The 14,615-nt window shown below is 35.2% G+C and overlaps 1 protein-coding gene across 1 annotated transcript in view; it reads left to right on the top strand.

The window, feature by feature from the left end:
- Trim33 (tripartite motif containing 33) overlaps positions 1-13,967 on the top strand; it is a gene marked incomplete at its 5' end in the record, with an annotated part of 118,666 nt that extends 104,699 nt beyond the window's left edge. The window contains 5 exons of the mRNA XM_013516407.1: positions 2,707-2,830; positions 4,721-4,795; positions 7,125-7,277; positions 8,932-8,982; positions 9,062-13,967. Coding sequence (XP_013371861.1) covers positions 2,707-2,830; positions 4,721-4,795; positions 7,125-7,277; positions 8,932-8,982; positions 9,062-9,274 — 616 coding nt within the window. The remainder of the gene's footprint in view (positions 1-2,706; positions 2,831-4,720; positions 4,796-7,124; positions 7,278-8,931; positions 8,983-9,061) is intronic.
- Between the last annotated feature and the right edge of the window lie 648 nt (positions 13,968-14,615).

The raw sequence follows: 14,615 nt of genomic DNA, 5'->3' as shown, positions 1-14,615 counted from the left end.
GGCCTTCTTAATCAGTGTACAGTATTTCTGTAAAACAGAGTCAGTTATTTCTTTGGTATACATTTTCAGAGAAACTATTAACAGAATGATAAAAAGTCCAAAATCTAATGGAACAGTAATGATAGGTTTCATCTCCTGGCCTTCACTTCATATTGAGTATAAGCAAATTAGGTAAAAACTTAAGAGGGTGAGGTGTCTGGGGGTCTGTACTGAAGAAAATCTTTTTTTTATTGATTGGAGGGGATTGTGTGCTGGAGATCAAACCCAGGGCCTTGGATATGCTAGGCAAGTACACTACCGCTGAGCTACACCCTTAGCCTTGGAGTTTAAAGTTTATGAATCTGTTGCTATCAACCTTACAGTGCAATAATATATTTATAACAATCTATTTATAACTATAATTTATTGTACAGTTAAAGACTACAATAATTTATTTGTGACTGCAGTTTAGTTTCAGATAGCTCTTTTGGATCATGCCCAAAACTTTTCTAAAGTTCAAAAGCTTTCAGAAAGCATTTTAGAGGAAAAACAAGTCCTTTGTAAAAATACCTTCAATTTCTTGGATTTGCGGGGGAAGAGAATAGTTTCCTCTTTACATTGGAAATGGTTGACATTTCCTTTCATCAACTGGTAGGACTACCTTTTCATTCAGTAATTTTGAAGTGGACAGTTACCAAATTCCTTTTTAGATGAGAAGAGTGTGGGATAAGATAAATAAAAAAGAAATTCTGGGAGAATATGAACTTTGTCTTCAGACTGACTTGGTGACTGCTAAGCATGGTTTCAGGCTTTAAAAGATTATTAGATGAGCACCCAAGGCAAGCTGATGATAGCAGCTGGTAAAGTAGAACAGATATCATAGGCTGAGTCATAAAACCTATGCCAGTAATCCCAGCAGAAAATTGCTGTGAGTTCGAGGTCAACTTGGACTACAAAACAAGACCCTGTTTCCCAAAAAACAAAAACAAAAAAACCTTTTAATCCAGTTGTAATTCTGTAGTGAACAGAGAGGCAGCTCAGTAATTTTCAGAGATCAGTGGCTAGTCTGTAAGCACTAGAGTTTGGTTTAAAAGAATTCTGTTTCGTCCAGTTCAAGCCTCAGTACCTAAAGAAAATTAGTAGATAAAACATAAACAATGCTAGAATGTTTTTATAATTCTTAACTAAATCTTAGAAGGTATAGTAATTTTGGTAGAGATATAATAAAGGGGCTTCTTTTTTTTAGTTCAGGAAAAATACACATTGGCACTTTGGTCTTGAAATTAAGGCTTATGAAATTTTTCTTTCCTTTAGGTAGTAACATCTGGTATCAGGATTTTGCCAATGAATGGTTTCTTTTAACAACAGATAACTTTAGGAGGAACTATAAAGTGTTGATGAAGATCAGTTGGTACAGTACCTAGATTTTATAATGTATACAGCTATCTAGATGTGTATATCTGTTGAGTGTGTGTGTGTAGAGAGAAAAACACAGTATGAATAAGTCATTTTGGAATTTTTTTTTTTTTTTTTTGTCTTTTTGAGACAAGGTCTCACTATGCAGTTCAGGCTGGCCTAGAACTCACTTTGTAGCCCAGGCTGGCCTCGAACTCAAGGTGATCCTTCTGCCTCAGCCTTCTAAGTGCTGGGACTACAGGTGTGCAACCACACCCGGTTCTGGAATTTTGAATTTGATAGAAATCTTGATTAAAAATAAAATACAGACTTACCTGAGTTTTGTATATATGCTTGTGCCTTGCAGGTATGTGTTTGCGTATTCTTTTTTTTGACTACATGCAAAAAGACTGGGCCAGGCATGGTGGTGCACATCTGTAATCCCAGCGCTCAGGAGGCGGAGCCTGGAGGATCGTTTCGAGTTCAAGACCAGCTAGGGCTACAAATTGAGCTCAAGGCCAACCTGAACTGTATAGCAAGACTCTGTCTGGAAAAAACAAAAGAAAAAAGGCTGGATTTATTGTTGGCATATTTAACATAATGCTAGCATGTTAAATACATGTCAAAGCAGCACAAGAGACCTAAGGAACTCTGCATCCTGTACTCTTTTCAAATTTTCTATACCCGCTATCTTTGGTTTTTTGTTTGGTTTTTAGTTTTGGTTTTTTGAGACAGGGTCTCACTGTGTAGTTCACTCTGTTCTTGAACTCACTGTGTAGCCCAGACTGGCCTTAAACTTGAGGTGAACTTCCTGCCTTGGCTTCCAGAGTGCCAGGATTACAGACATGTGCTGCCACCCAGCTACTCTTCGTTGTTTTGAGACAAGGTCTCACTGTGTAGTTCAGGTTGGCCCTAAACTCACAATTCTGCCTCAGCTGCCGGAGTGCTGGGATTACAGGTGTACGTCACTACACTTAGCTCCTCTACTCTTCTGTAATTTGGGAATTAGGTCCACGTGATGATATTGCAAGGACCTGAAAGGATTGGTGTTAGGCCTTATGCTGCAAGTATTGATCCTCACCTGTGTACTCTGTTTAATAGATGCCGTTTTATATTTTTCCACGATGTAATCACTTGGGAATACCTGAGAGAACTTTCAGAAAGTTTTTAATCACACAATTTAAAAGATTTGACAAGTATAGAATTTCTCTTTCCTAAAAAAAATTGGAAACCAAATAAAACAAACCTAGAAACTTCCGTGTAGGAAATCACCCTTTCTATAGTAACATTTGTTAATAATTACACAGACTGATCGTCTTTTTCCCTTTTTAGTGGGGACTGGATATGCACATTTTGCAGAGATATTGGGAAGCCAGAAGTTGAATATGATTGTGATAATTTACAACACAGCAAGAAGGGAAAAACTGTACAGGGATTAAGCCCAGTGGACCAAAGGGTAAGTGTCAAGTAAATTGATTTCTTACTAGGGATTGCGTAGTTAACTGCCTATGTATTTTCCCCCCATGTACTATACACATAAACTGATACAGTTTTACCTCTCAGATGGTATATTGATGACTTCTAAAATCTTTATCTAGTCCTGAGCTCAAGACTTTCAGGTTCAGCGTCTATAATCTTAACATGTCCCAACAAAAATCTTGATTTTTAGTCATCCTCAAAAACAAGCAATTAGCTGGGTGAGGTGGCCATGCCTATAATGCTAGCACTCAGGAGGCTGAGGCAGGAGCAGCTCTGTGAGTTCGAGGATGGCCGGAACTAAATTGTGAGACCCTGTCTCCAAAAGAAATCAAGAAATTAATATTAAAAACTGTACTCCTTCCTTCATTATTAAGTGGCAGTGCCTTTCACCTTTTGCTTATACTAGAAACGAAGCATGACTGTGATTTCATTTTCTTACTGCCCCCCACGACTACCACCATGGACACTTACCATAATCTCTTATCTGGACTATTAAAATAATAATTTCATAACTCTTCTCCCTATTTCTTCTCTTTAGTTTGTTTTTCTATACTAAATACTTTTTTTATGTTTTATTTTTTTGGTACTGGGAATCAAACTAACGACTTTGCCACTGAGCTATAACCCCAGCCCTCTTCTCTTTTTTTAAAAGAAGTAAACAAATTGATCACTTCCTTGCTTAAAATCCGTTAATAGCTGTGCATATTAAAAATGAAATTCAGGATCTTTTCTTCACTTCAGACTTCTGTTGATCTGTTCTGTAGTCTGATTTTAAAGACAAAATGTCTTTCACATTTTTCTGTGGTCATTATAGTTTAGTTTAGCTCTAATTTAATGTGTATACTTGCAAAATACTTTCTCCGCTATTCATAAAGAATAGATGTGGCCAGGTGTAGTGGCACACGCCTATAATCCCAGCACTTGGGAGGCTGAGGCAGGAGGATCGTTGGGGGTTTGAGGCCAGCCTGGGATACATAGTAATCTCAAGGCCAGCCTGAACTGTATAGTGAGACCCTGTCTCTAAAAGATTTTTTAAAAAGAGTAGATGTGTAATTAGGATGTGCAGACTGACATTAAAAGGGGGGGTCAAAGCTGAGTATGGTGACAAATGCCTGTAGTCCCAGCACTCAGGAGCCTTAGGCAAGAGAGCATGAGCTCAAGACTGCCTGGGCTATGCATAACAAAACCTTGTCTCAAAAAAGTTTTGAATAAATAGAAATTGATAAATGTAAACTGCATTTCAAGTTACTGATTGTGTAAGAAAGATTTTTTTTTTAATGGTGTAGAATAAACAGGGTTTTTATGTATTTTGAGCTCAAATGTATGGAGTCATTTGAAGAAAAGGGATAACATTTGCCTCACCTGCCTCGGAGTTACAGTAAGGTGCAGTGGTGATAATTTATTAGTCATTCATAAGTTTTTCACAAAGTGCTATGTATTACTTTTGACTCCCTTCTGCTTGGATAAAAACCAAGAATAAATAATAAACAGGTGGAGGTACACTTTTTTTTTGGTCTTTTTGAGACAAGGTCTTGCTATGCAGTTCAGGTTGGCCTTGAGCTCATTTTGTAGCCCAGGTTGGCCTCGAACTCACAACAATTCTCCTGCCTCAGCCTCCCGAGTGCTGAGATTACAGGTGTGTGCCACCATGCCCGGCATGGTACATTTATTTAAAGTAGAACTGAACATAGTCTCAATTAAATGGGAAGCAAAATAGTTTTCTCTGAGTTTATGTATTTAGATAACTAGTATATAGGAGGCTGATACTCAGTTTGTTGTAATATTTTGTAATATCATTTTTACCCTCAAGAATTCCTTCTTAGGGATCAAAATACTTCATGTGTCTTCCTATTCTTTTTTGGACCAGAAATGTGAACGTCTTCTGCTTTATCTCTATTGCCATGAATTAAGTATTGAATTCCAGGAGCCAGTTCCTGCTTCGGTGAGTTGGACTCAGTACTACCTATGTCCCTGGTAAAATCATGTACAATACTTGAGTATGAACTCTGGCCTTAGACTGGGCTTGTGTTAAAAGGCAGGCATTCTAAGTGAGCTCCTCAATCTCTCTGAGACTTAATACCCACCCTCTCATTTTTAAAATTGTATTTGTTGTTGACAAATAATTATGCACATTTCTAGGGTACAATTTGATGTTTTGATCTATGTACACATGGATTCAGTGAAGCCAATGACTATATCCATCACCTCAACAATTTAGCTCTTTTTTTGTAGTGCCACAGTTAAAAATCCTTAGCAATTTTGAGATACATCAGTATTAACTATGGCCGCCATGCAGTACCATAGATACAGGAGATAACTAAACTTAATCCTCCAATCTAACTGAAATTTAATACCTTTCAATCAACACCTACTCTTGTCCTCTTTCCCCCAAATTCGGGTAATCACCCTTCACCCTTCACCCTTCTCTCCCGTCCCTGTCCCTGTCCCTGTCCCTGTCCCTGTCCCTGTCCCTCTACCTCTCCCTCTCCCTCTCCCTCTCCCACCATCTCCCCTCCTTCCTTTTTTTTTTTGAGGCAGGGTCTCACTACATAGTTCAGGCTTCAGGCTGGCCTTGAACTCTCAGTGGTCCTGCCTCAGCCTCCAGAGTGCTGGTGTTCAGACATTTGCTACCATATCCAGCCCACCTCTCTCTCTCTGTCTCTCTCTCTCTGTCTCTCTCTCTCTTTTTCTTTCTTTCTCTTTCTTGTGCAAATTCTGAGTATGGTGATAATTGGATACATGTATACATTATGTAATGATTCTGTTTCTTAATCTCATTAGTTTATTCTGAAGGTTATATAAGATAATGAATGTAAAGTCCTTTGCATAGTACCTGAAAATACAGTCACATAATAAACAGTAAATATTTATTGTTTAACCAGAAATTTTATGAGAGCTAAAGATTCACTTGTAAATTTTTTGGGGGGTGGGGGCGGGTACCAGGAATTGATCTCAGGACCTTGTGTTTGGCAGGCAGGTGCTGTGCTGCTGAGCTGTATCCCTGGCCCTCATTTGTTAAAATTAAAGTTTGTTTGAAGACATTTTGTTGCTTTAGTGAAAACTTAATATAATTTCTGTGCTCTATTTTTACTTCTGAGATCAGTGTAAAGGAAATAGTTACAACAGAAAGAATATTGAACTAGAAGTTAGAAAACTTACTCTCAGGGTTCTGCCATCAACCAACTTTATAAATAGGCACATTACATACTTTTCTGCCTTTCCTTTTCTAGCTGTATAATAGGAGTATCTGGCTCAATTATTTCTAAGATTCTAGTTCTGTTCGGTATATTGGAGAGAAAGTAATCTCTTTTTAAATATTAATTGAATGAAAGTGTACAGTTAAATCTTTCACCACTGACTTCGCTGTTATAAGCCTTGTTACACAGTCAAGATTTTAAAAAGACACCTGGAAAATTTAGCAAGTCAGTGCTATTTGTTTATACTGCAGGAGAGTTTTATAAGTAATAAAGTCACCAAAATATTATAGTAAAAGAAAAATCAAAGGTTCTTACTTTCTGTTAAGTAGATTAAAAATGTGCTAGATATATTTCCTAGCCATCTGTTACTAGATACTATTGCATACCAGATCTGTTATAGAATATTAAATGATAAACTGTTTCCATGGTAGGCTGAAAAAGGAATATTAAAGCACAGAAAGTCTAGATAGATGGATGATGTCTTACTTAATTAGTAATCATCTGATTCTAGAAAGTCAGTTTCATCTTTGAGTTCAGGGATTTCATAGTAAATGACTTAAATGTTTTCATGGACTATTGTACTTAAATCAACTCTGTGTATTTACTTATATCTCAAGTGTAAAAAATATTTAGCCAAAAGTGAGATTAGAACACTAACAGTCTTTCATTGTTTGCCAAGCTGAGACTTCTTTGATATAAATGTTTTCTACACACCTTCTAAAAGACATCATGTTTTAATTATGTCATTAATGTATATATTTCATAGTATTTTTCTTTCCTTTCAAAAACATCAGAAGTAATAAAATATTGATGAGCCAAATGTGACCTTAAGTCTACTGATGGGCTACCCCAACTGATTGCTTTCTTTCCAAATCAGCTTATTACATATAGGACTTTTGGGACTTCCAGTAACCATGGAGACTGACACGTACTTTGCAAGATTTGGTTTTCATAATACGTTTGGACAAAGGATTTAAAGTACATTTATTATGCCCCAAAGTCTGATTGATTTGTTGTACATTTTCAAATAATTTGGCATTTTGGAAAGCTCTGATCTGCTCTTATTTATTTTAGATACCAAACTACTATAAAATTATAAAGAAACCAATGGATTTATCCACCGTGAAAAAGAAGCTTCAGAAAAAACATTCCCAACATTACCAAATTCCAGATGACTTTGTGGCTGATGTCCGTTTGATCTTCAAGAACTGTGAAAGGTTTAATGAAGTATGTTAGCTTCCAACCTATAGAGTATTGGTGTGTTAGTTTTGTTTGCTTGTTTTGATTTTTGGATTTTGTTTCTCCTGCTGAATGAGTTTTCTAATTTGACTAAAAAACTTTTTCTGCTTCAGTCTTGTCAAAAGTAAAATTTGATTTTACAGCTCCAAAGAAGAAAATGTATAATTTGGAGTATATACTTAAATACAATATATTAAGAATTATTATTGACTATCTCTTCATAAATGGTTTGAGGATTGGGTTAAGTATGGAAAGTACTCTGAAGTTAAGTAAATATTGTATAATATAAACAGCTCACATTTTGAGTGCTTCTAGGAAAGATATTTGCCACAGTGTTCTAAGATTTTATTATTGACTACATAAATGTAGAGTCTAAAATCACAAGCTTATCTCTGGTGAGTCATCTTGAACAGTTGCCAGAGTATATGGTGAATTTTCTAATTATAACAATGTGACTTTTATTTACTTTATTTCTTTTGTTTTTTGAGGGTAAGGATGAGATACCCATTCCTCAAGAAATGTGATATAGGACCAGAGATAGTGCTCAGTGGCACAGCGCCTGCCTGGCCAGAGCAAGGTCCTGAGTTTGATTCCTGGTTAAAAAAAAGAAAAAGAAATGTGATACATAACTTTTGTCAAGTGAATTAATTTTTTATGTTTGGTATTAAATCAAGTCTTATTGTTATAGAAGGTTTTCATTATGGAAGCAGAAAATAGAATTGGATGAGAATCCATAAAATCTTCATAAAGATTAATATTAAAATATTGTCTTTATTGCTGATGAAATGTGGGTATCATATGATTGTTATTAAAATAAATCACAGTGAAACCTTTAAAGTTGACCAACAGCTATCTCTGGAAACATCCAGGTGGCATTTTATATTACTTGAAATTCTTAAGCCAGGCGTGGTACTGCACACCTGTAATCTTACCACTTGGGAGGCTGAGGCAGGAGGATTGCCACAAATTTAATGCCAACTTGGGCTACATAGTAAGTTCAAGGCCAACCTGAACTACATAGTGAGACTGTGTTTCAAAAAACCTAAATAAATAAATAAAATTCTTACAAGGTGAAGTCTAGTCACTTTTATAGCAGTACACCAGAAAGTAAATTAAAAATTTGGAAAATATAATCTTCTTTTATCTTATTTGAATGCTGCTAGATGTTTTCAAATAATTATGGTTTTATGAACTGTATATAGTTGACAAGAAGGCTCATTTTACCTGATTTATTAGTAGTTAAATAATTGGTGGCTAACATTTCTATAGGGGTGGAATTCTGATTGTTTTATGAAATTTTGACAGTTTTTTAAGATGACATTTCTTTTACCATATTTTATAAATCTTTTTCCTTTGAGTCAGTTGATGTATTTAGACCAATTTCTATTAAGATTGACCTCACTAATTTGGAATGAGACAACTATTCAGGTTTTTCAGAAGCTTTAGTAACAGAACTTTGTAAAAAAAAAAAAAAAAAAAGTGATTCTGTGTTCTATAGAATTTTAGAAAGCGTTTAATCTGGTTATAGCAATTTGTTCTCCCTAGTATGGTTGACTTTCGTCACCAATCCTATGCAGTCTTATAACTTTAGAAAGGATTATAATTTCCCTTTTTTTTTTTTTGACTCTGGTATCCTTTTTAGATGATGAAAGTTGTTCAAGTTTATGCAGACACACAAGAGATTAATTTGAAGGTAAGCTTTTCAGACCATGCAAACTTGGTGAAGGAATATGCATTACCAATAGGTGAATATTCCTATCTTTTGCTTGCAGGCTGATTCAGAAGTAGCTCAGGCAGGGAAAGCAGTTGCATTGTACTTTGAAGATAAACTCACAGAGATCTACTCAGACAGGACCTTCGCACCTTTGCCAGAGTTTGAGCAGGAAGAGGATGATGGTGAGGTAACTGAGGACTCTGATGAAGACTTTATACAGCCCCGCAGAAAACGCCTAAAGTCAGATGAGAGACCAGTACATATAAAGTAAAATAACATGGACTTAAAGCAATTGTTTAAAAAGGAAGAAAGAAAAAAGCCTTTTATTTAAGTGTTGCTGGACTATATCCCGCCTTTAGTGGGCATCTCCTTGAAGAACCTGATAGCTTTTACACAGTATTAGATTGAAATAATGGACAGAAGACATTCTTGTCAAGAAAAGTGAAGAGAATTCTGTTTGCAACTTTAAAGTAAAACAAGGAAAAGAATGAAATGACTTTTGAGGATTTGATTAAAAAGGATGGTTCTTTGTTAGAAGTTGCAAATGTTGATGATCACGTGGTATTGATTGGTTCAGGATACTGGGTGTACAAGTAAATACACAAGGCTCATGCTACTTGATAAATTGTCTTTGGATTAGAGCTCAGTTATTAAAGAAAAATCTGTAAGCATCCACTTCACACACATAGCATACTGGGGTTTTTTAGTTTAAAAAGTAGTTCAGATTTCATTTAATCTCTGTGGAAATATGCATTGAATCATGCCATTATATTTTTTCTCATTTTCATACTATTGAGAACTCAACAGTACTTTTACTTTCTATTTATACATACGATCTAGGAAATACAAACATTTGTTTTGCCCTCAGTGGTCTACTGAAATAAAAGCGGCACCTTTTCAGTAGTAGATCATAGAGTTACAGTTGACATTTCCAGAAAATACTTTCACACAACTGCACTTCCCAGTCAAATCATGTGATCATAACAGCTATTCCTGTGAAAGGCAGAATGTTTTAAAATTAATCTTGTTTTCTGTACATTTAAATTTGATTGAGAAGGTGACAACTGGCTCTCATCCAGTCTTCCTTCCTAACAGTTTTCCGATAGACCACTATTGGCAAACAGTAATCTGTCAACTACCAAATGTGTAAAATTTTCTGTATTTCACTTTGTCTTATTTGTAAATAATGAACTAAAACTTCTGGCAGATCAGCAACATTTGCTGAGGCTGTTTTTTAAGCTAATGTGTATTCTTACTAATGTTCCTATCAAGAATGGATTTGTAACATATGCTGTCTATTTCTAATGTTCACATTCATATTTTGAAGTTCTATCTTATTTTAATAGAGAACAGACTTCTCAAAATCTTCAGAAGCAGCTTATTATTGAAATATCAAAATATTAAAATAAACCCGGTGGGGTTAGATCACTCATCTGTCCACCAAGTGGGACATTTGCATGGACTGGGGGCTTAAAGAAGAGACCTGTAAGTAAATCCGGAAAATGAGCCAATCCCCACTTGAATGGTGACCGGAGTAAACCCGCCTTTTACTACCCTGATTACAGTACCTGAGGCAGATAAACGAACTTGGCTCTGGTGCATTTCTCTGCTCACTTGTGACCCTGACATTCAAGGTGTGTGTTCTAGACTGTGTACAGGCTTCTCTTACGGTGGGTTAAAAATCTTAGTCCTCCTTTTGTATGGACGCATTAGAGTACAACGTGACCAAAATAGAGGAATTTGCCATTAGATACTTTTCAGACATCAGCAGGTTTGTGGCAAATCATTTGCCTTTTTAAAAAATTCAGCTAAGCAGTTCAGACCGTAGACTACTCAGAACATTATTTGACATACTTATCTAAGAAGTAAATATTTTTTAGTGCATATTGAATCAAATAAAGTGCTCTAAAGAAATTATTATACAGATTCTTTTGGGTTTTTCTTTTCTTAAGGGGTGGGGAATAAACAGGAATATGATTCAGACCTGATGGTGTACTTAAACAGTATTGATTTTATTATTTCTTATTTACTTTATCTTCCGACTTTCTTCTAGCTTTTCTTTTCTGTTATAAATTAAGCTTTAAAACATATACCAAGCTGTTTTATCATTTTACTGAAATTTCAGATTCCTAAGATTTTTTTTTAAAGGGGGAAGAAAATTTTAAAATACTTTTATCTGTCCCTCTTTTCCACATGTGTGACCTCAGTTAATAAGCAGACATGTATCTAAGGGCACAGTTTTGGAAAATGAAGACTAGCAGCATGACTTTGTTTTGTTAGACCGTTGAGTTCTTCTATTTTGTGGTATTCTTCATGTGAGTACTTTTCAGACACCCTAGGTAATAAGTCGTAAGCGGGTTCTGCCAATTGGAGGGAGAGACAAATTTTATTAACTAAATATTTCTCAGTGTCTGGAGCCCTAAAAGGTAATGTGCTCCTTTAGAAAACATTGTCATGCTAGAGTTTTTATTCTTTTAATATTGGTTAAGTTGTTAAATTTAAAAAAGCATTTTATTGTCAACATTTAATAGGCTCCATTTCTATTAACAGAAAGTAGTTCTGACTGCTGAGGAATTAGTATTACATAATAGCTGTGAGCATGCCACCATTAAATGAAAATGCTCACTTTAAGTTTCATTTAACCTTTTTTCTTGAATACTGGTCATTGGTTTCTAAACTCATTTGTTCAGCTCTAACTGGTTAAAAAGTATAAAATTTAAGTTGACGTTCAGTTATTTTGTATATTTTCCCTGGTAATTTATGTTTTAAAAAGATAAAGATAGACAGTATCAGTTCCTGAAGTCAGTTGTTCTGATACACTCTGTTTGTATTCTTTGTTAAGAGCTAGTATTTTCGATTTGTAAAACAGTTCACATTATACTACAGTATTTCCTTAAAAGCTTTCTATGTTTTTGCCACAGTTCCGTTTACTTCTCCCATCAGAAAAACTAAGTGTTCTTCAGTCTATTCTAACCTGAGTTTGTGTTTTTCAGCACTTGGCTCAGCCAGTTCACTGAGTGAAGGAATTGGTTTGCAAGATGCAGTACCTGAAAATTTCAAAGTATAGGTCATGCTCTGTATGAAAACGTCAGAGCATTGCTATAGAAACATAAGGCATTACATCTGCCAGTGAAATGATTCTTTTTGGAATTAATAAACTGGTCCTTTCAGACTTCTGTTTCTAACACAAGGGAATTTTAGATAATTTTTGTTTTAACAAATTTGGTTTTAAGATTTTTAGTTAACCCAAAGAAATAATGCTGTGAAGTGTCCAAATTGTAGATTTATCAGTTACCTCAGCAGTGTCCTGCCGTGTAATTATTAGTGATTGCTGTTAGTGAGCCTGTAGATTCAGGTTTTCCAACTCTGCCCTTGTGCTGTGGCCTGCCATATATTACTGAGGGGTCTCTTACTGTCCAAATGGGAGTAGATTCTATGGCCCCTCTTTCTTAGCCTTTACATCCTGTATCCACCCTTACTCATGTACATGAAATATAAAAATTTTATTTCCTGTCGAAGTCAGCACTGTTCATTTGCATACTTAACGTTGGATCAGTAATTTTATAAAAATCTGCCCACCCAATTTCCTCAATTAAAACAATGAAGTTCTTAATTCATATCAGGAATTCTTAATTTATGCAACCTATCTTAATTATCTGCTGAAGGTGAGTCAAGATTTTCCAGGTTTATTACAGTGGGATCATATACCAGACCTAGAGGTTAATTTTTTTTTTCCTCCCAGTTATCGCCTCCTTGATAAAGCAATAACACTGCTTTAAGTCTGTTGCCTAATAGCATGTCATAATCCTCTCCTGGATGGTGATTTTATAGGAAAGTTTGTATGCATATCACCCACTCTATCTTTTAAAAAAGTTAAGAAATTTAAATGTATGCTGGAGGTAATGACAATATATTGTGGCATTTTATTTTAAAAATTGGGGAAAGTTGCATATTTTTTTAAAAGTAAGTGTTTGAGTAAAAAAAATTGAAGGTACTTTTTTAAGGAAAAAAATTTATATGCCACAGTTTACATAGACATTTCAGCTTTCAACATGTACTCTTAGATATGACAGCTTCTTTTACTTGGCCAAATGCATGTTTTACTCGGTCAAAATGCATTTCTTCCATCTTAGTTTCTTATGTTTCTTACATGGCCCTTTATATATTTTTGTTGTATCTTAAAAATAAAATTATCTTCAAAAATAAGTTATTTGGGGCATATGTGTCATATCAAACTACAGAATGTATAAAATTAAGTTTAGCCCTTTTCTAGCAAGTGATCTTTAAAAATTGAAAATACTGTTCTTTTAAATCTACCAAATCTATATTTGGGAAGGCACCAAGATGATTTGTAAGTGCCACTGTAATATTCCCATTCAATTATGGCCAAAATCTCATCCTTAAGGATGAAACGCATGTCTGCTCCTGGTCTGAAACCTGTAGGCATTTACTATGTTTTAAAACAACAAAACATGTACATAGCCTATAAAAAAAGATTTGTGCAATTGGAAAACGTGTTAATTTTTCTATTTAGGCATCCCTACATACAAAAGGGTTAAATTCATAGCCTTACTAGTCCCTTGCTTCCAGTACTTCAACTGGTATCCTCCCCCTTATTATTATTACTACTACTACTGTTATTTTTGCACATAGTTAACTACCCTTCAATATGATTCTTTTTAAAAAAAAGTGCTGTTTCTGTGATATTGTATTCGCTAAATGATCATATTTAATTTTTTAAACAAGGTTGCAGTTTCTAATTGTTATGTTCTTGTGTTTTTTGCTGGTGTGTAATAAAAGCAAATTTTTTCTTTTCATGGTTATTTAATACGTTAGCTGCCTGTAAATAATTCTTGTTATAATGCTCTGGAATGTGTTGTAGAAGTTGTATTAGATTAGTTTAAAGCTTTGTTTGAAAACCACATTGTTTTGGTTATTTCTATTAAATTAGAAAATTGAAAAAGTTTTGAAATGAAATTTTTTTCTTCTGTGTGAGCTGAGATTTGATCTTTTTAATTCATTAAAAAATGTACACTGTGTGCCAGGCACTGGCGAACCGCTGGTGAACAAGATAAAATATACCCGCATCCTTGTAATCTTTAGACTCGGTTAGAATAATGACTGTTATAATAGGGATTCACACAGTGTAGTTGGAACACACAAGAAAGGCTCTCACCAAAAAAAAACTCTAACCAAAGCAATCTTTCACTCGTGGAAGATCGACAGTGGACCAGGCAAAGAGAGGATGAAAGAGAATAGTGCAGAAGCCTTTAGGTGAAAAAGAACCTGTGTATGTTCCAAGAATTGAAAAGTTAGTTTACCTATTAACAGTGTAAATTGGAGTGGCAAAATACTAAACTGAAAAACTAACCAGGGTCCTCTTCCAGCAGTCTTGTAAGTGAAAAGGTTTGGGACTTACACGAAGCCAGCAAGGAGTCTTGTCTCTTTTTTTGGTTGGTTGGTTTTGAGATGGTCTCACTATGTAGTCCAGCGATAGGTGGGGAGGAGTGATATAATCAGTTCTACCACCTGAACCATTTTAACTGAGTAGATGGGGAAACCTGGGGGTAGAGATGCAATTGTAGGCTATAAGTAATCCAGGTGAACCTTAA

This window comes from Chinchilla lanigera, unplaced genomic scaffold (genome assembly GCF_000276665.1).
Source record: "Chinchilla lanigera isolate Chin_1 unplaced genomic scaffold, ChiLan1.0 scaffold00034, whole genome shotgun sequence".
NCBI lineage: Eukaryota > Metazoa > Chordata > Mammalia > Rodentia > Chinchillidae > Chinchilla > Chinchilla lanigera.
The sequence above is the reverse complement of the archived record's forward strand: the minus strand, read 5'-3'. Positions and strand labels throughout refer to the sequence as shown.